The sequence below is a fragment of the Taudactylus pleione genome, unplaced genomic scaffold (genome assembly GCF_031769625.1).
Source record: "Taudactylus pleione unplaced genomic scaffold, aTauple2 ptg000535l, whole genome shotgun sequence".
NCBI classification, from domain to species: Eukaryota; Metazoa; Chordata; class Amphibia; order Anura; family Myobatrachidae; genus Taudactylus; species Taudactylus pleione.
In genome coordinates, this window is record NW_028284937.1 from 6,551,975 (window position 1) to 6,572,421 (window position 20,447).

The 20,447-nt window shown below is 45.1% G+C and overlaps 2 protein-coding genes across 3 annotated transcripts; one reads left to right on the top strand and one right to left on the bottom strand.

Moving 5' to 3' along the window:
* The first annotated feature begins 23 nt into the window (after window positions 1–23).
* On the top strand, window positions 24–7,797 carry TFPT (TCF3 fusion partner). 2 transcript variants are annotated; one of them, XM_088450938.1, is made up of 6 exons: window positions 24–116; window positions 2,252–2,498; window positions 3,074–3,144; window positions 3,879–3,948; window positions 6,269–6,511; window positions 6,617–7,797. In XM_088450938.1, the coding sequence occupies exons 2-6, from the start codon at window positions 2,262–2,264 to the stop codon at window positions 6,749–6,751; spliced, it is 756 nt and encodes a 251-aa protein (XP_088307064.1). In that variant the 5' UTR covers window positions 24–116; window positions 2,252–2,261; the 3' UTR covers window positions 6,752–7,797. The 2 variants fall into 2 exon arrangements, with proteins under 2 accessions (XP_088307064.1, XP_088307065.1); XM_088450939.1 differs by lacking the exon at window positions 24–116 and adding an exon at window positions 481–689.
* A 2,824-nt stretch (window positions 7,798–10,621) lies between these two features.
* On the bottom strand, window positions 10,622–15,238 carry NDUFA3 (NADH:ubiquinone oxidoreductase subunit A3). Its single transcript, XM_088450999.1, has 4 exons — window positions 15,150–15,238; window positions 14,460–14,534; window positions 12,700–12,777; window positions 10,622–10,865 (listed from the first exon to the last, which is right to left on the bottom strand). The coding sequence occupies exons 1-4, from the start codon at window positions 15,163–15,165 to the stop codon at window positions 10,774–10,776; spliced, it is 261 nt and encodes an 86-aa protein (XP_088307125.1). The 5' UTR covers window positions 15,166–15,238; the 3' UTR covers window positions 10,622–10,773.
* Between the last annotated feature and the right edge of the window lie 5,209 nt (window positions 15,239–20,447).

Genomic DNA, 20,447 nt, shown 5'->3' on the forward strand with positions numbered 1-20,447 from the left:
TTTTTTTAATCAAACAACTTTATTTAAAATAATGATATTTTATAATCGATGTTTCGGGACTCGGGAGTGAGACAGGCAGTGAGCAGACTGGGTGGGATGTGAGCAGCACGCAGCAGGTATGTGGGTGATCGGGACTGTATTCTGCTTGTTGGTACATAGGACATGCACATGCTTGCCTTTATATATACGGCAGCAGCCCTTGCATGCCTTCAGTGAGCACATTTACACTGTGCTGTGGAATATGCTCCGTGTACAGACATTAGTGTCGGCAAATTCTCTTATTCCTCTTCCCCGGCAAGTTACTCTCTCATATGTCTGCAATTTCTTCATTTAGCGCATCACCCATTTATGTGGTGGTTGTTATTCTTATTATTGATGTGTACAATGCCACAGTGCTCCTCAGCTCCACACAGTGGTGGAAATGGGAACATACAAGGTGTATAAAGGTGCTCTTGAGGGTAGGTGTAGGTAATGCAGGACACTGCTCAGGAGACTGATGTGAGGGAAGGGGTCTTATAGAGCAGGTGACATCTGCTGGGTTGTCTGGTTAGGTGTATTAGGGTAAACCCATAGGTGGGTAGTGGCATGGGAGAAGCCATATAGGTGCTACATATAGAGGCGGTGAAGGGCAGACTGAGGAGGATGTGTGACGGAGTATTTCCAGAGCAGATTAGAGCTGTATGATGGGGGTGAGTAAAACTGGGTACACACCTGAAAGATATACTGCAGATGGTGGTTGTTCATACACACTGACCAACCATCACTGCCATCTAAAGATAAATCTGTTAAGAAATTGGGCAATTAATTTTTCCTCTGTACACACTTGCAGATCATCGTCATGAAATGTGCCAAATATTCATGCCATTTACATAATGGCCTATTCTCTCATCCTACTGCTGGCTTTCCCATAATACAGGTCAATGCTGAGCCTGGTGCCAGTATTCCCCATGCATCTGTATTGCGTATCCTACATCTGGGCTACCCAGTGACTTTGGCCCTTGCTCCCAATTGGGCATGCTGGGACCATTAGTTCTACAGTGTACCCACCTCTGCTCTGTCCATCTGCGGACAACGCACACTCACAGCCCCTGTATGGTCTTCACACATGTCCCCCCATGCTGATTCCAGCTCTCGATAGGATGCTGCTTCCACGCGGTGACACGACTGTTGTCACCAGCCCGCGCCAAAGCTGTCTGCTGTGGAGGCCTCTGCCGCTCCCACGATAAAATCAGGACACCCGGCTCTCACCTGGTGTCTTGCTGATGCCATCTGATCGCTGATCCCGCTGAGCATAAATTTACATAACCCAGCCCACCTACATGACAGATTAGCCGGCCGACCTATCGTGCATATGCGGGTTGGCCATACACACAGAACGATGCACCAATATATCTGCAGATGTATTGGGCATCGGCTGTGCAGCAGAGCTGACTCGATATGTCTGTGAATGATGTCGTTCAGACATATCGGTTGTACACACCCGCCGATCAATTGATCGGCCAACATATCTGCCAGTGTGTACCCAGCATGACACTTCTCCTCCCTCATTTATCCAGTTTATCTGACTGATGAGGCATCATCTCTATCAGCATGTCACATATAGAGTTGATAATCTGTCTCCTCCTGTGTCACTTCCCATCTCTCTCACAGTGAATAACAGCACTCTCTCCCCCATTCTCAATGCACGCTGCCTTAGTGTCATCATGGTCTCCACTTTATTCACTCATTCAGTCCCTGGTGCAATCCTGTCACTTCCACCTCTGTAAATAACAGTGCCAGAATATTGCCCTTTCTCACTGAAGATGTCACTAAAACACTCATTCACCCTATCATCATCATCTCCCACTTTGACTATTACACTTTTCTGCTGTCTGGTGTAACCCTCACCCTTCTTTCCCCTTTTCGTATCATCCTTGTCTTCCTCTGCAACCCTTCCCCGCCCTGCCAGACTGTCCACCAACCTTTAATATTTCAAGCACTCCCTCAAAACTCGTCTCTTCTTTAAGGTCTATTTTAGTACCTGATTCAGTCTAACAAAGGATCCTTCAACCTTACTTTTAATCATACCCACATCTAACACTGCTCACTCTACCTTCCATTCCTACTCCTGTGCTAGGGACCACTAAACAATGTCTGATATCACCAAATGGCCTTCACCTGGTTTTATCTTTAAACAAAAACCTATTTAAGTATTAAGGCTATATAACCACGTAATCCTTACTCACCTGATCTTACCCCTTATGTGCCGAAGACGTTTCAGTATGGCTGCTGTGAGCTTTGAAGAGTTTTCTGTCCCGCCTGGATCTGAGCTCGCTCTTCCACCACTTTTTGGTGGGAACATCTTGGAGAGTGAACTAGAAACAGAAGTTGAGTTTGTTGATGGAGGTCTCAGTGGTGATAACATACAGGATGAGGAAGAGGAGGCACAACAGCGCACGAGGGAACTCAATAAAAGGAAATTCCTTGCCCTGAACCGGCGCTGCAAAGAAATTGAACAGGTGCGTACAGAGCAGAGATGGTGAATTGTTCACATGCCGTATGTCTAAATACCATTCTGCAGCATGATCCCTGCATCAGTAATACCCTCCAAAAAAAACTAATCCATTTTATGTTTTAGCTATTAGTAAAGGGGCCATTCAGACATCTTTAGTTGTATTTTCAAAGATAATTATTTTCAAACATTACTCAATGGTACAAATTTGCACTAAACCCATAACCATCAAATAACAATTAGCTCACATCTGTTCATTACAAGTTCCAGAACGGCACATTGAGCCCTTGTTGTCCCTTGCATCCCATAGAGGTGCCTGTGGAAAATTGTGAGGCCTGCACTACCGTTAGTGCCCAATTTAATTCCACCCTTTTAGCAACATTTGCAAATGGTCTTCAAAGAAAAGACAAAATAAAATAAGAGGGAGGTATACAGTGGAGAGTGTAATGTGTACAGTGTAAGGACATTTTTATATAAAGAAATTACTCCCAGATGTGACATTGCATGCTATTCCCATGTGCTATTGTTTTGTGCGGAACATACGGTTAAACGTTCTACAGTATAATTCTTGTTACCTTTAAGGTCAATGAGAAGATACTTAACAGACTTCACCAAGTGCAAAAGATAACACGGAGGTTGAAACAGGAAAGAAGGTTGGTAGTTACGGGCAACGATGAAGTTGACTAGTTGACTGCAGCACCACACAGATTATCATCGTTATTATTATCTGTTATCTATGGAGTGCTGACATGTTACGCAGCATTTTACATTGAGGAGATCATGACACCAAGAAATCACATAGAATAATAGAAGGTAAAGATGGTCCCGCCAATCTAAGAGTTGTGGGGACAGCAGCATTATCAGTGTATTAATCCTGTTGTTTTTTGCAACCACACACCATCATATGTCCATTCAGCTGAATTATCAAACAGTCAAGATTGTTTGCCATTAAATGACATTAGTGGACGGCTAGATTTTGTATATTTGGTGGTTTTTGCAGTTAGACTAAAAGGCCAGAGAGCAAGGATTACAAAGATAGATAGTGGAATGATGGTTACTCCATGTTATCCACTGAACTTGGCTTCTGACATACAGAAACAGGTCAGACAGGAATGTTGTTCTGATATGTAATAGTGTGTGACTTGCAGCCGCTGCGGGGAGTCCCGTGAGTCTTCACCAGCTTGGTTTCGTCTTTAAAATGATTGCCGCTTTAAAGATATGGGAAGACACGCAAGAGTTCCCGCAACAGCTGCTAGATGCACCCTATTACATAAGCCCCCAGGGCTACAATATTAGATCAGTTTAATGAGAAACAGGTCATAGTGTATAAGTAGCTTTTAAAACTGCACCATTTACCATGTAACACTTTCTTTTCTTTTTTTCTTAGATCTCTGATGAAAGTCTTGGACTCCTATGGAGATGATTATAGAAAAAGCCATCTCACCTTCTTGCTAGTGGTAAAATGTAGTATTCTAGCAAAACATAATCTAAAGTTATTCCCTTTAGTGCCTCCCACATTGCCTGTTCTAGCTCTGATTGGATCTCCCTTGCTTTCTAATAACTGTTCCACATGTTGCCCCTTTGCAGGTCCCCATTGAAGCTTCATATGTTCCCATTCTGATTACAGATAGGGTCTCAGTATGGTCCCCCTCCTTCTCTTGGCTCTACCTTCATGTTCATGTTTCTGTCACTTATAATCCCTGACCCCGAGCACAGTCTCCTAATACCATGATGACATAATTTCTCTTATACTAGGTGATTTCAACTTTCCCAACGCCAACCCAACTGTCACTGCCTCCCCAAAGCATCTCGTGCTAGCTATTGTTTTCCTTTGGATCCTTCCTGTGCAGCTCCCATGTACTGTGATGACTCCCCAGACCTTTTCTTCTCCCACTTCTACTTCATATATATATATATATATATATATATATATATGACCACAACCTCCTCTCCTTACCTCCATACTACGCCCGCAACTGGGAATGGAGTGTTCATACTTAGGTTGAGTTTAGTGAAGCTGGGTAGAGGGTTTGTCGATACAACGGCAGATTATAAATTGCCTATGAAACCAAGCATAAAGATAGGGTGGAGCAGTCCCATTGATGCATACAACTACAGATCTGGGCAAATAGACACCTTTATTTCCTTGTATGCAATGTGGGTAACAACTGCAGCATGCTGGCTTCCATTTAACGCTGCATCGGCCCCAAAGCCCCAGTACCAGCCCTATATGACCACCTCTGAATCTTCTTTTCCTTTACCCTTCTCTACTCCCTTCTGCAACCAATTGTCTCTCTTCTATTTTAGCATGGATGTTACCACATTACCTAAAGCTCAGCATGTCCAAAACAGAGCTGGTCATTGTCCATCTTTCCAACCTATGGGGGGGGTTAGGTTAGGCACCGCTGCCGCTGTAATTCCTACACCGTTCACCTGATTTGGATGTAATTACCCTCAAATTAAATCTGAAAGTCTGCAGTTAAAGCACATCTTGTTTGTTTCATTTCAAAGCCATTGTGGTGGTGAATAGAGGCCAAAATATGAAAATTCTGTCAATGTCCCAATATTTATGCAGCTGACTGTATATACCAGTGCAGGGCTCTCTACAACAGTTTAATTTGCTGAATAGTCTAATACACGATACTGAAGCAGAAGAGAAAGCCTTTGACACTGTTTTGTTACATGCATAACTGATAATTGCAGACAGGAACCAGCAAACAGGGGCCCCGAGAGGGGGGAGTAGGTACTACTTACTTGGGGCGGGGCGGGTGCCCAGGACATCGGGGCAGGGAGAGAGGGACGATCGCTGCTGCTCAGCGGTAGGAGTCGCTCTCCACTGCCCAGCACACGCTTCTGTGTGTGATGGGCTGCGGAGGGTCCAGGGAGGCTGCTGCCACTGAGCATGGTACTTTTTTATTAAGATTATTTTGAGAGGGGGAGTGGCCACAACGTTTTAATTTGGCCAGCCCCACCCATGCCCATTCTTGGGCCCGTCACTGCTATCGACGTCCCTGCCAGCAATGCAATATGTCATTGTGAAACACACCTACTTACTTATTATGAAGATGTATAAGTTGGGACCAAGATCGTGCAGTGGTTGTGATTTTATTTAGATTATACTGGGGCATTCTCTGAGAGGAGGAAAGTGGAAGAGAATCCTGGTAATTGGAGTGAGAAATAAATAGTATAAAGCAGACAGCTTCTTCTCCTATCTCTCTTCCTGCCACCAGAGGGCCTTCTCATCCCCGTCTCCCACCAGCGACTCTCATTCTATGTCTGCTCACTTGTTGGTGTCAGGTTTGATTGCTGATTTATTTCCTACTTGTAAAAGTGATTCACTGTAGACAAGTGTAAGGTTATGTATATGGTGATTATTGGAGACCTGCTTTTGAGAGCAGAACGGGAAATGCCAAGAAAAATAAAAGGCTGAAAGAGGATTTGGAGCAATAAGGAAGTAATAATTTATAAAAATGTGTGCACGGGAAAGAAAAGTGTGACAGCACAAGAGAAACACTGCCATGTCTGAAAGGGTCTTCATCCAAAACATAGTAAGGAGAAGTGCATACTTGCCTCCATTTATGCTAAATACCACTTGGACACTTTTCTATAGGCAGTCAGTGGTTGATACGCAGGATGCCTACTCCCACTTATATCTAGACTGCTCTCTGGTCTGGATAATTGTACCAAGATGTCTGAAAATACATGAAAAATTAACCATACTTACACATTTTTACAACTGTTCTACATAATTCAAAGTTAAGTGTTTCATGTTTACAGGATGAGGACACCCACACATGTAATACGCCAACCCCTGCACACTCTGAAAACGAACCACCAGAAAATGAGGACCTCTCAAGGTGTCTGTCTGGGGCGGCCCTTGGGTTAGAGGCTACTAGTCCAGAAAGTTCGTCTCTCGCAGAAGGACCCCCAGCTAAGAAGAGAAAAAAGTATAAAGAGGAGAGAGACCACGGGAAAAAAATAAGCCCATCACTTCTTCCAACAGAGCCACTGCTAGCACAGGTAAGGTAGTTCTAGCAGTAGATGAATATCTGTCAACGTAAGTTATCCATGCACTCATTGCTCTCCACAGGCCTATGTTACCCATGTACTCATTGCTCTCTACAGGTGAAGATAGAAGAGGATTATCTGTGTGATGGGGACGAGGAACTCCCTCTCAGTTGGCGTCCCCTTAGCCCAAGAGACAAGATTCTTCAGTACACAAAATTCTCCAGCCCTGGACCCTGCCCCGACTTTGATTAATGCTCCCAGCAGGGGGAGATGACTGGGTATACGTTGTATTTTTCCGCTGGAAAATTATGCTTATGGTGCCCACACACTAGGTGTTCAGGTCACGATCCGATATCGTGTCCGATTTCTCCCCCTGCAGTCGTGGGCACGATTTGGTGTTTAAAACTATCCAAATTGACCCAGGATCTATCGTGCATCGTGATAAGACTTTAAGATCTTGCCTGCAGCAGGCAAGATCTGAAGATGTGATGTACGACCAGCGGGTACGCGCATCGTAATCGTGAGTAGAGACTCACGATTAAGACATATTTTACACGATCTGTCGTTCCAATGCGTCGGAATTGTGCTGATCGTGTAAAATATCGCCTAGTGTGTGGGCACCTTTAGTCTGTCGGAATCTGTGAGAATTGTAACCTTATGGATTTGTCTGTTGATACAATTATTTATTTCTGGATTGGCAATGGTAGGTTTCCCTTGTGGATAGTAAATACTCTGTAGAGACTGTGACCTAAATAGGACAAAATAGTTAATTGGATACAGTTTATTTCTCATTCTAGCACCCTGCACCTGTCACAAGCCATGCAGTTCCTCTTTCCTGCCTGGGCTGTCGCTGTCTGCTCTGGTGGAACTGCACAGGTTGTGACTGGTGCAGGGTGCTAGAATGAACACTAGATACTAAATGAAGTTGAATTCTTATAGTACAGATATGAATCTTCCAAAGCCCAAGTTACCAACTGCACATTTCTGCATTATACAAGATACTATAATCTGGTCCGATGCTTTTCACAAGAGAACTGCTGTTCTTCACCTAGCTAAGCAGTGTGGCTCTCCTGCCAGGCCCAACGTGCACTCTCATAATGCAGCATGGAGTCTACAAGCTCCACATTGTGAGCTCCTTACCGCGGGGCGGCCGGCTTTCATCCTGCTAGTTAATATGACCATTAAATGTATGTGGTAGGTACTCTGTTTCCCTAACAATGAAGATTACCATGCTAGAACAGAAGGTAAATAGACGTACCTACTGAAGAGCTGTATGGAATAAAGATCTTTTACACTTTTCCAATGTAAGATGGATTATATGAGTGACTGTCAAATCTATAAAGTTGGGCTGTTGCTGATGTTTAATGTGAATTGAATGACACATTGCTGGACAAGAGGCTGTTGTATGTTTAACTGTGCCTTGATTAGTACAGATGCTAATCCACTCTATTGAGGTTCACTGAGAAAATCTCCCCAGTTCCAAACCCAACAATGATATCAGACACTCATTGCTATTCTCAAACATCACTGTGCTCATATGCAGTCAATGCAATATAGACACATTGTACATCTTAGAGCTTCAACTTCAAATATTTTCTTGAATGCATACCCAATATTATTATTATTAGAAAAGCATTATTGAGGGGGGAATGGTGCAAGAAGAGTCCAAAGACTTATCTGCTTGAGGACGATCAAGTCCATTATAAAAAACACATTTAGACCATGTGACACCTTTTGTGGATGAATAGGCCAGCCTCCAAAATTACATGTCTGTGTGAGAACGACTACCAAATCTGATGGAGTTCTTCCATTGCAGAGCCATTTACTAAATCATTGCAGAAATCAGAGAAGAAAACACATAAAAGCACCTTTGTGATCATTGTTTCTGGAAGTTGCAGATAATAATTCTATGAGAAGATGAGACGAAGGGTTAAGTTTAATATCATTGCCATTTGAAAAACCATTGTTTACCGGTAGCCTTGATAATCTGCTGCTTAGTAAATTTTTATAACGTCATCGGCACAGGATTAATACTGCACACAGGGCCCTGTTCGGAGTTGTACTCTAATGCTGCCGCAGCTCTGGATGTGTGTAATATACTAATACTACAGCGGCCGGGACTTGTACTGAGATGCCCACCAGAGCCATCGCAGCTGTCCGCAACTGTGTACACATACGCGGCATCGGGCGAAGATCCGACAAAAATCGACTTCCTGAGTCTATGGTCACTCGCAAAGGCCACTGTAACTGAGACTCCTGGGCCATGTTTCCTGCATACTGGATCAGTCGGCGGCTGGTACACGCCCTAAAAACGGTTGTGATGCTCCTGCGTTTTTCTCCCTGTTACCTCACGATAAATGGCCTCTGCCTGTCAATTACTTGCTAATGAATCCCCTGGGCTAGCATATTCACAAATCAATCGCCATGCGTGCACATTGCGGCTGTGACGCATGCTTAGTCGGCCGATAAAAGCTCAACGGCATGAACATCGGCAAAGCGTACAACTCTGAATCAGGCCTATAATCTGAATAACAAGATAAAAGTCGTGGTTCTTCAAGAAGAAATGTGCTACTCTAAATCCTGTGTTCTCATATGGATTCTCACATAGGTTAGATTGTTACCATAGGTGTAGGTGCTTACGTGCATTAGATTGGCTCTATCATAGTCCATATGGAAGATTGAGAGGGAATGATTCATTATAAATTGTGATCATAACAGCTCCATTCCCTGTTTATTAGTTGCAGCAGCATTTACACTCTGTATTGAATAAAAGTTACAGTATTCTGTAGCAGGAAGGTTGTTCTGTGTTCCATAGTTGTGAAAGAGAAAGTCCCATGTATGTTTGATGGAACTTACTATTAATTTGTTTATTCGGAGGTCCCTACAATGCAGGATCCCCGGGATTTGAGCAATGAATATATTCTTTACTTTTTCTAATATAAAAATGGACCAGCTTCTGGCCCAAAAGCACAAGCTCACAGGAAAATAAAATAAAACTTTCAGGGCCCCCAACACCACAGGAATAAAATACTGTTCATTTCACAGGCTCCCAGCACCCCGACCCATCTCCATGAGTTCCTCCCCAGCCATTGACCTCACTGCACGTCACTGGTAAGATGTATGTGGTCACATCTGTATCATTCATGCAGACCAGACGGGATTCATTATGGGAAGATTTTCCGTAGTTAACTACATAAAGTCCTTTCTGTCATGCAGTGGATTCGGTCCTCTGGGGGGTCAGGAATCTGCGGTGTTGTTATCATTAGATGACGAAAAGGCCTGTTATCTCATTAGTTGCGACCATTTATATGAAGCCCTCCGCCGTTTCGGATTCCTAGATGACTTCATTTCTATTCTTCAGACCATTTATGCATCCCCAACCACACAAGTCTCTAGCAACGGCTATTTATCTACTCCATTTTCCGTTAGTAGAGGTAGACGGCAGGGGTGATCGCTGGCACCTCTGTTATTTGCATTGGCACCTGAGCCTCTAGCTATAGCTCTACAGAGTGCAGACTCCCTATCTGGTATTAAAGTGGGATCATCAGAGCCTACGTTACCTTTATTCACTGATGACATGCTATTGTTGCTTTCCAAAAGATCCCTCTCCATTCCATGTCCCACGCACAGGCTGTTGGCCGTGCCTTTCAACCACCGGGTGAAAGTCAATGCATTGCTGGGATATTTGTGTAATTGCAGCGCTGTCCTGGCACAAAGACGATGCTGTATAATGGCATAATATCCTGCCGATAAGTACACAAAGCAGTTCTTTAATGATATAAATACAATCATTAATACATCTCCCCCTTTGAACGGTCTTTGTTAAGTAAACAGACAACATTTATAGAGGATTTAAACATCTTATATGGACAAATAACGATCGTGCAGACAGCACTTCGCAAACAAAAATGTCTTACCAGGTGTCCAGGATCTGAGCTAGAGGAGACATTTCAAGAACTTGATGTATGTAATAGAAATGTTGGACCAGTCTGGAAAATTAACATAAATCAAGCCCACTTTCTTTTCGGAAAGACGACTTTATTGTGAGGCTTAATATCCTACCAGATCATACCAGGGTTCTCACAAATGAGCTTTCAAGGAACATCCATTTCAAATCACCTATTTTCATTTTAAACAGAATAATTTATTTTCATACAACACAATAACCAAACTTCCTTGTTACAAAATGAAGATATAAACCACAATAAAAGGAACTTGGTGGAAGTCTGCAGAAGTCTTCAAATAGGATACAAATTCCAATTATGTCCATATGGTTACAGTTTCTTCAACCATTCCAAGTTAGGCCCAATCTTGTCAGTGGGATGACTGGGGATATCAGGCATGTTTCCATCATCTCGAACTGGAACTAAGGGAAGATTAAATAAAATGTTATACTTTAAATAAAAACAAGAACTACTCAAATTAATTTGAAATTTAATTGACCTTCTAAAGTCTTCCTGTGCTATGGGGCCCATCTTCCTTGTTACAGTCAAAGTGAGTTATATACATTATTCACCATTGGGTGGTACATAAGGGCCTTTACAAACTTTTGCTATGGGGCCTTCAAATACCTAGTTACGCCTCTGTCTGATGAATTACATTTATAAAATAATAATACTACAATAATAAAACAAACAAATGCATGGGCATAATGAGTACTAGGTGGTCTGATCAAGACTCAAAAGAACCAATATAAATTAAGGTTGCTGTGCGAGACCAGTATTCCTCCCAGTACTTTCTGAACAGAACGCATCATCGATATGGACACTAATATACAATGATCTACATACTTTCATAGCAGCCAAATGGAACAAACAATCTCTCACAAATCCTTAATTCTGTTGGACACATTATTTTCCTCTTGTGATGCTCCAATCTCTACCCATCACTCCGCTCCCCGTCCCGCTCAAAATTCAATTCAAACTCCTCTTGCTCACCTTCACAGCCCTCAACCACTCCACATATCTACGCTCACAATCCCTCTCATCCACCTCCAATGACAAGGATTTCTCCCGTGCTGCTCATATCCTCTGGAATGCCCTACAACTCTCCAAGACATTCCTCCCTGACTGCAAACGGGCCCTCACAAATCATCTTTTTAGCCAAGCCTACAACCCCTCTTCCTAACTCTCAGGCTACCAAACTCTGCTCCCCACTCCCCTTTTGTGTCCACGCACAACCCATCTAGAGTGTCAGCTCTTTTGAGCAGGGCCCTCTCACCCTCTGTGTTGCTACATGATTATGTAATTTCAGATTTAGTTATGTATATCTAAAATGTGTGCTCCTACATACAACTACTCTGTCAGATGTCTGTCCAATCTGGCCGGTTGGAATGAAAACCTGGTAATGTATGGGAGCAAATGACAGTCGTCCATTTGGTCACAAACACTGGCAAACAGACAAACATGGTTGTTCAGACAAATTGGTGAAAACACAAGAATTGAACCAATTTGAACACATTTTTTTGTCCTTTTTTCAGTGTTTAAAACCATATGATCGACTGTCATTTGCTCCCATACATTACCAGGTTTTCATTCCAACCAGCCAGATTGGACAGATATCTGACAGATAATTGTACAGTGGATGGCCAGCTTTAGTCATGTATTTTTCTGAACATTAGCTTAATTCAGCAACAAATCAGTTATCCAAAACATGGGCATGATTTAATGGTTGATTCGCTGACGAGGTTGGATGTAGTGGCGCAATCTTAGTCGCACCGCACATGCGTCTCGATCATGTCCGTACACAGTCGCAGTTGTAATTTCAGGAGCACGCACGGAGAAGTATACTGAAAATGTATTGGGCATTCCTTGATGGTGACATGGAGTTGCCTTAGGACGTTCATGGAAATGGTCTGTCACATGGGTGTTTTATGGGAGTGTCGCAGCTGTCAGTGAAAGTGGTCGAAGGCCATACTCGGACAGAGAACCTGCACCTGCCATAGGGTTGGTGCAGGTTTTGATGGTACGACTGATGGCGAGTCTAAAGATGCACCATTCGGTATTTCTGAATCTACGGATGCTGACAGCGGGCATCTCTGCCCTTGCACATTCGGATGTGCACAAGGGAAGGACTGTGTAGCGGCATTGGCATAAAGTCGCAGCTGCGAGCGATTCTGCCTCCACCTCCAAATCAGGACCAATATGTCCTCAATCCAGTAGCACCAGAGAAGGCATTGAGCCTACTCGCTACTCTCTTACCTGGATAAGTGTATGGCACTGCCTGGTTGTACAATGAAACGTATTTCTTGTAAGGATTGATTATGGGAAGTAGAACAGCTGAAAAAAAAAAAAAAGAGATGATCCAATTTACAGATGGAAAGATCACCTAATGTTGCTCTGATAGTTAAACTTTTTACATTTTACCCAACGTTAACCAAAAATTTTTGATTGAAATCTTTTAAATACAAAAATGGTTTGACAAGAAGAAAATATCAATATCAGAGCGCATCTTTTGCTCACAAATAGTATAAAAGAGATGCGGTCAAATCCTGATCTCGGGGATTCCGGCACCGAAATTCCAACACCTGTCAGAATCCCGGCGCTGGCTTCCCGTCCTCCAGAATCCTGAGGGTAACGGGGTTAAGGGGAGGGTTAGCGTTAGCCACTAGAGGGAGAGTTAGGTTTAGGGTGCAAGGAGGGGGGAGGTTAGTTTTAGGCACTAAGAGGGGAGGTTGGGGTAGGGGGAGGGTTAGAATACTGACCGACAAGTGTCGGTATTCTAACCATGTCAGGATTTTGACCGCCGGCATCCCGTATCCAAACCCAGTAAATACTGACACTGGTAGTTTTAATGTCTATTGGTCTTAAAAATAAATTGGATGCATCTGTTTTTAGAGCTGAACCTAGCCTACTAATTCACAATAGAGTTAGTATTCCAGTACAGCATAGTACACAGATTGCTTTCTATGAAACTAGAAAAATAATTACATAGTTCCATATAATTTCAATTTTTGATAAGTAATACTTTAGAATTTATTTGTAAAAAGGCCAGAAATATAGTTTGTAAGATCTTGCTAGCAGGGCCCTCCCCCCTCTGTCTTCTCTGCATAACGAAGCTAACTGCACATTGTGATTGTGTATTATATGAAACTATTCACTTGTTTGTATTAGTCTGTACTTATGTAACCTATTGTCAATTTTATTACCCTTGTACACATCCCTTGTAGCTCCTTAAAAAATAAAGACCATAAGAATAGTAAGAAACAAATCAACATTTTAAGGTGTTTGTAAACCTCACATACAAATCAGTGTAATCTGCAACACATCTATTTATATTTATTAAACATTTCATTATTTAGCGCCAACAATCCTCAGTAATTTGGTAAACTATACAACTAGAAGATTACACATAGCCTGCTAGGGAAATGGAGTGAAGCAATCACAGCAGTCTCACTTGGCACTGGCAGAGATTACTATAGTAAAACACAGAATAAATGTATTATTATTCTTAATACATAAAGACTACTGAATGGCAAACAAAAAGATGGACATTTACAGACCTTAAAAGGGACCTGTCTCATCTTCATTAATCTGCATTAGTGTCTCAAAAGCAAAACCATCAAATAAAAAGATGAAATAGATAACTGTTTAGATTGCGTTTCCATCCACTGCACAAAGCACGGTGACAGTGTTCATTCTAGCACCCTGCACCAGTCTCAACCTGTGCAGTTCCTCTTTCCTGTCTGGGGTGTCGCTCTGGTGCTTCTAGCACACTCTGCTCTGTATCTCAGCAGTGTGTTGCATTAACGCAGTGTGCTAGAAGCACCAGAGCAGAGAGCAACATCCGGGTTGTGAAAGGTGCATTAAAGTAAAGTGCAACTCATCTGTATAATAAAACAACTGGCATGAAACACAATCAAAAGAGTGACAGAACAGTCTACATACCAACAGTGATCCTTCAATCTACAGTCACATTTATTTGAGCTGAAAGGTGGCTTTGTAAAAACAGAAAACATTACCGAAAAGTCCAATGCCCGCAGACACGGTCAGGACGGGTTCTTTGTTCCAGGCATTTTTCAGGAACGCCGCCACTTCTGCGAATGAGAATATACGGGGGAACAAAATGTCGAGTGTATCAAAACAATTGCAAAGCCTTTCCAGCATGTGCTACATGAATGTTAAAAATAGTGTTAATGATGGCATTCAAGTGGAGTTATCATTCCAGCATTCGCCTACTTTGGGGGAGGAAAACCTGGAAGCAGCTAGATCCCCTTCCATAGATTGACCATGACGTCATCAGCCAGTGTCCAACATCATTCCTTACCGTCCAAGTGGGCATAGAGGGGGAATATAACCATGTGGCTTGCCAGCTTGATCTGGAACTACAAGTTCCAGAATGCCTGACATTCAGAAGTTCTTTAGCGGAGCATCATGAGAAATGTACTTGAACAGGCTGCAATACCGAACCATGTGCATGTCCATAAAGTAGTGCAACAGTGCCTGTTAGTATTAGTGTAGATAATGATTGGGAGGCACACATTAATGACACATGAAATAAGACAATCTATGTGATGGGGGTCAGTAAGTTGCAGCAGCAGTAACATTATCTCCTCACAAACCGCTGACAGCATTGCATGATCACCCCTAAAATCTAATCGGACAGCAGCAAATAAATGACAATAATTCCAGTCTCCTTGACAAGCACTTACTGGAGATCACCGCCATCTTGACTCACCCGGAAGTCAGAGCAGAGGACGCGCCGCGCTGTCTTTCGGGACTTGTAGTCCTCGGAGGGCAGTGTTACAGCGATATATCGCCATCTAGTGTATGTTGTTTATAATCGCAGGATTCGCAGTCCCCAGGTGCCCATTGTAATGCCAGATGCCGCCAGCTCGCAGACAGCTTGTATGAGCGGCACCAGCAGCAATAGAAGTACCTGGTCAGGAATATACTTATCTGTAGTTTTTTGTTTGGTGTCCTGAAATTGTTTCACTTCATCCTGTTTTTATTCCTCTCCAGAAACTTGTTGTATTGGCTGCCATAGCGGATAGCACGCCTGCATGTAGGCTGGTAGTAGTAGATGTAATGTCACTTTGTAAGGTTAATTATTTTCATGCAAATTATTTCTAATAAAAGGTTAGAGTTGGGGTTTCACTTATTGCTTGAAAAGGATAGCTTAGCCACGACCCTCTCCTAAGGCAACTCAAACAATTTGCAAAACAGTGGGCCTGATTCAGAGCCGGACGCTCTGACCAGAGTGCTCGCTCTGAATCAGGGCCCTCCTACCTAACATTGGAGTGGCCTCTTGGACGCTCGCATAGCTGTGGGTTACCACCCACAGCTTATGCAAGCGTACATGATGATGGTCGCGATGGTCAAGACCATCGCGACCATCGGGCTTGCGACGAGACCCTGCTGTAGGGTCTCGCTGCCGCAAGCCCTGGAGTGATTTTGGCTCTATCAGAGCCAAAATCACTCCCACTGACATCATTACTCATTACTGATGTCAGTGGGGCCGGACCCAGACGGTAGGCGTTCCCATGGGAACGCCTCCGTCTGGCAGCCACGCCCACCAAAGGGAGCGTGCTGTCACCATTGACAGCACGCCCCCTTTGGTGTGAGACCCCGAGCGACGGCTACCCCGTTGCTCGCCGGGTCTCGTGCATGCGCACGACGGAGCTCCCTCCGTCATGCGCATTTGGGTACCATCGACCTGCTTGCGAGCGTCCTGCGCTCGCGAGCGGGTCTGAATGAGACCCAGTGTCCCAAATCCTCAAAATGATATGTACTCCAACCCAAATTACTTTATTAGGACATTTAATTTTGCCTGTGTCCTGAGCATACAAGTGCGCAGCGAGTATGTACCAGGGGCAAGCAGACATTTTGCCCTTGTGCCAGTGTGTCACCTTCCTCTTTTCCACTAAATTAGATTTCATCACTTTAGAGCACCCCCACAATCTGCAACATAGCAGGCAAAGTATTTGGTGCTGATGCTGAGTTAGACTTAATGTCAGTTTGCATAGTGCACATGCCCAGAAACAGGTGCATGCATATACACGAATGTAGATTTGCAACTGGAGAAAGGGGATGGGGCAGCCAGTAACTGTCTGATTGTGGATTAAGGGCCTGATTCAGCACGGATCGCAAGCCTGCCTGCACATGCACTCGGGCGATGCGAAATTATACAAATGAATGCGATCGCACTGCCCACGCAGCACAAGCTGCAGACGCCCAGCACTACATAAAGCCGCTCCCTTACCTTTACTTACATCTGCATTAGTTAGCAAGACAGCGAAAACATCGAGAACCATCGGACCCATACGGACAGTTGTGGTTGACCTGACCTTCACTCACAAACTGCTAAATTTCCTGCACGCAGTGAGTACTCAGGCTGTGTATTTCGACGCAGGGCCTTAATTATGCACACCCCTGTAACAGCGTTCAAACGCACAGGCACGCCTGTGTTTCTCTTACCACCACCCCCTAAAGGACACTTCCTGTCAATCACTGTGTGAAGACTCTGCGTGCTTAGGGCCTGATTCAGAGCTGGACGCTTGTGGTAGGGTCTCGTCTGCCGCAAGCCCAGGAGTGCTTTTGGCTCTATCAGAGCCAAAATCACTCCCACTGACATCACTAGTGATGTCAGTGGGGCCGGACCCAGACGGTAGGCGTTCCCATGGGAACACCTGCGTCTGGGCAGCCACGCCCCCGGCACGCCCACCAAAGGGGGCGTGCTGTCACTCACCATCGACAGCACGCCCCCTTTGGTGCGAGACCCATAACGACGGCTTGGCCGTCGTTATTCGGGTCTCGCGTATGCGCACGATGGAGGCGCCTCCGTCATGCGCATGCGCATTTGGGCAACATCGACCCGCTTGCGAGCGCTCAGCGCTCACGAGCGGGTCTGAATCAGGCCGTTACTGTGATCACTTCCCGATTGCAGCTGCCGGTTTGCGCACTGCGATGCATACGGCTGGGACCCACGTGGAACCAGCCAATGAGCAGATGCTACATGTAAAGCGGCCGCTGATTGGCTAGCGGCCCATGACAAATAACAGGTGATTTTGGTCATCTGTCATTTTGCGAGGTATAAGTATATGTAACAGCATATACTTACACATGTTAGTATGGTTCGTGTAAGTCGTTTTCTGTTTTGACAAGACCCTGGATGCTACAGAGAGCGGCACGAGGATGGAGGTGAGTATAGGATCTGTTTTGCAGGTACATCCAAACGGATTTCTACATTAGACAAATGGACCGACCGGCTGGTAAAAATGTGTGTTTGAGGTATGTGTGTAATAAATTTATACTATCTACAGTGTATGTGTGTTGTGTCTTTATTTAACTATTTATTTTACAGTGGAGGTACGGGTGCCGGCTGCCTGCTGGCACTTGTAGTTCCACAAGTGCCAAAGGGCAGGCATGCTGGCACCTGTAGTTCCACTGTAAAATACAATTTTTTACTTCTATTTTACACTTTATTACCCCTGTACCCACCACACCAGGGGTGCGAGGAAGAGCCCTGGGCTTCAGAACAAGCCTGGAGTTTCGGGAGAGGGAGGACCCCACCTCCCCTGAGATCCCCGGCTTGGGGTAAGAATGCTTTGGCTATGGACTAGAGACCCGGTGATAGGGTCTCCTGGCTGTGGCATTACACCCTGGTCAGTTTGGGTCCGGTGCTGGTTTTAAAACCTACGCATTTTTTTCCCCCTATATTTAAAACCAGCACTGGCCCTGCAGCCTGCTGCTGGTTCCTAAATTACGGTGGTACCCTACTCGTTTTGGTCCCTGTAATTTTTGGAACCAGGACTGGTTGACCAATCCGGGTCTGGTTATGCTTTTGGGGGGTGACCCTACGTCATTTCTTTTTAAAACATTTAACCCGTTTTTTACAGGTACAACACACAAGCACATATCTCACTGATATGTGCAGGCTGCTAGCTCGGGAGAGATTTGCAGAGAGAAAACACTGCAATCTCGGGTGAGTAATCTCATCATCACTTGCAACTTGGGGTAGATATCTCGATCTGCATCACCATCGGAAAACTCACTTTCAGCTAAACTCACTTTTTAGTACATTTGCGAGCTGAAAAACGGGAAAATCACCCGAGATTCGCTATGCAAATCGAGATAAAAAAATCAAAACTCGACCAATCTCGATTCTTAGTAAACTTACCCCATAGCATCTATTTTTATGCAGATTGTTCAAACATTTATACAAGATAGCGCCAAATACACTGGTTTTATTTTATATCCGTTTACTACCACTTTCCAAACTCACTCTTGATAGTCTTGAATTATTCTGTAATCGGGACCATATCTGTTCCTTATGGTATTGGTATGCATTGCAAATCCTGATGGTGGACATGCAATAGGTCGACATGGGGAAACCATGTTTTGAAGAAGGTTGCCAGTGCAAAAGGTCGACACACAAATGGCCAACATTAACCTTTTCAAGAAATGCTGCTTAATGATTTCTCAATATTTTTAAGGCTAGGGTTAGGGACATGGAAAGGGTTAAGGTCAGTGGTGGAACTAGAGACGGTGCAGCCGGTGGCTTGCACCGGGGCCCGTTGTGGTGCAGGGGCCCATAGCCACCGCTGCACCCGCCGCTAGTGTCCCCCGGGCCACAAGTGTAGTGCAGACCGCAGTGAGGGCCTGATTCAGAGGCGCTTGAAAGAATCGAGCGCTCGCTCTGAATCAGGGCGGGCGCTTGTTGTTTTAGTTGCGGCCTCTTGGCCGCTCGCATAGCTGTGGGTTACCACCCACAGCTTATGCGAGCGGCCAGGATGATGGTCAAGACCATCGCGACCTTCGGGCTTGCGACGAGACCCATGTGGTAGGGTCTCGTGGCTGCAAGCCCCAGAGAGCTTCTGGCTCTAATATAGTCAGAAGCTCTCCCACTGACATCACTGGTGATGTCAGTGGGGCCTCCCACAAACGGCAGCCGTTCGCATGGGAACGCCTCCATTTGTGAAGCCAACCCCCCACCACGCCTACAAAATGGGGCGAGCTGTCGATCAACATCGACAGCCGCCCCTTTTGTAGTGAGCCACGGAACGATTGCTTTTTGTGTTCGCTCCGGGGCTCGCGCGTGCACACTGGGCCACCTTTGACCCGCTTGCGAGCGCACTCTCATTGGTTGCTGCGAAACTCTCTTTGACTGCTGCGTCTACGGAGGGAGCCGGCTGGAGCTCACTCATGAGCTCCGCCTTCCCCCGCAGCGGGTGATGGGAGAGACATCATGATGTCTTTCCCATAGTGCAGAAGAGTGGGCCGTGACGAGCGGTTGCGGCGATTCAGGTAAGCTGTGTTTTGTTTTTGTGTGTGTGTAAGGGGGCACAAGAACTGACACTGGCACAGCATAGCGGGCAATCCTGGGGGCACTGTATAGGGGGTCCTCTACTGGGGGCATTGTATATGGGAAGTGGCCCCTACTGGGGGCACTGTATAGGGAGGACTACTACTGGGGGCAAAGCATAGGGGGGACTACTGGGGGCAATGCATAGTGGGGACTACTACTGGGGGCAATGCATAGGGGGGATTACTACTGGGGCAATGCATAAGGGGGACTACTACTGGGGGTACTGCATAGGAGTGACTACTACTGGGAGCAGTGCATAGGGGGACTACTACTAGGGGCACTGCATAGGGGGGATGACTACTGGGGGAAATTCATAGGGGGGACTACTACTGGGGGCAATGCATATGGAGGATTACTACTGGAGGCACCTCATAGGGGGGACTGCTACTGGGGCAATGCATATTGGGGATTACTACTGGAGCAATACATAGGGGGGATTACTACTGGGGAAATGCATAAGGGGGACTACTACTGGGGCACTGTATAGGGGTGACTACTACAGGGGGCAATGCATAGGGGGACTACAACTGGGGGCACTGCATAAGGGGGACTACTACTGGAGGCAATGCATGGGGGGGACTACTACTGGGGGCACTGCATGGGGGGAGTACTGGGGCGCAATGCAATGGGGCGACTACTACTC

Excerpts from the sequence above, each read along its gene's own strand:
- NDUFA3 (XM_088450999.1), bottom strand. Across the intron at positions 12,778-14,459 it reads TGCGGGCATTGGACTTTTCG|CTGTTCTACTTCCCATAATC; the intron begins GTAATGTTTTCT and ends TTTTTTTTTCAG. Across the intron at positions 10,866-12,699 it reads AGTGCCATACACTTATCCAG|TTCCAGTTCGAGATGATGGA; the intron begins GTAAGAGAGTAG and ends ATCTTCCCTTAG.
- TFPT (XM_088450938.1), top strand. The coding sequence starts at position 2,262 with ATGGCTGCTGTGAGCTTTGAAGAGTTTTCTGTCCCGCCTGGATCTGAG. Across the intron at positions 2,499-3,073 it reads GCTGCAAAGAAATTGAACAG|GTCAATGAGAAGATACTTAA; the intron begins GTGCGTACAGAG and ends GTTACCTTTAAG. Across the intron at positions 3,949-6,268 it reads ATCTCACCTTCTTGCTAGTG|GATGAGGACACCCACACATG; the intron begins GTAAAATGTAGT and ends TCATGTTTACAG.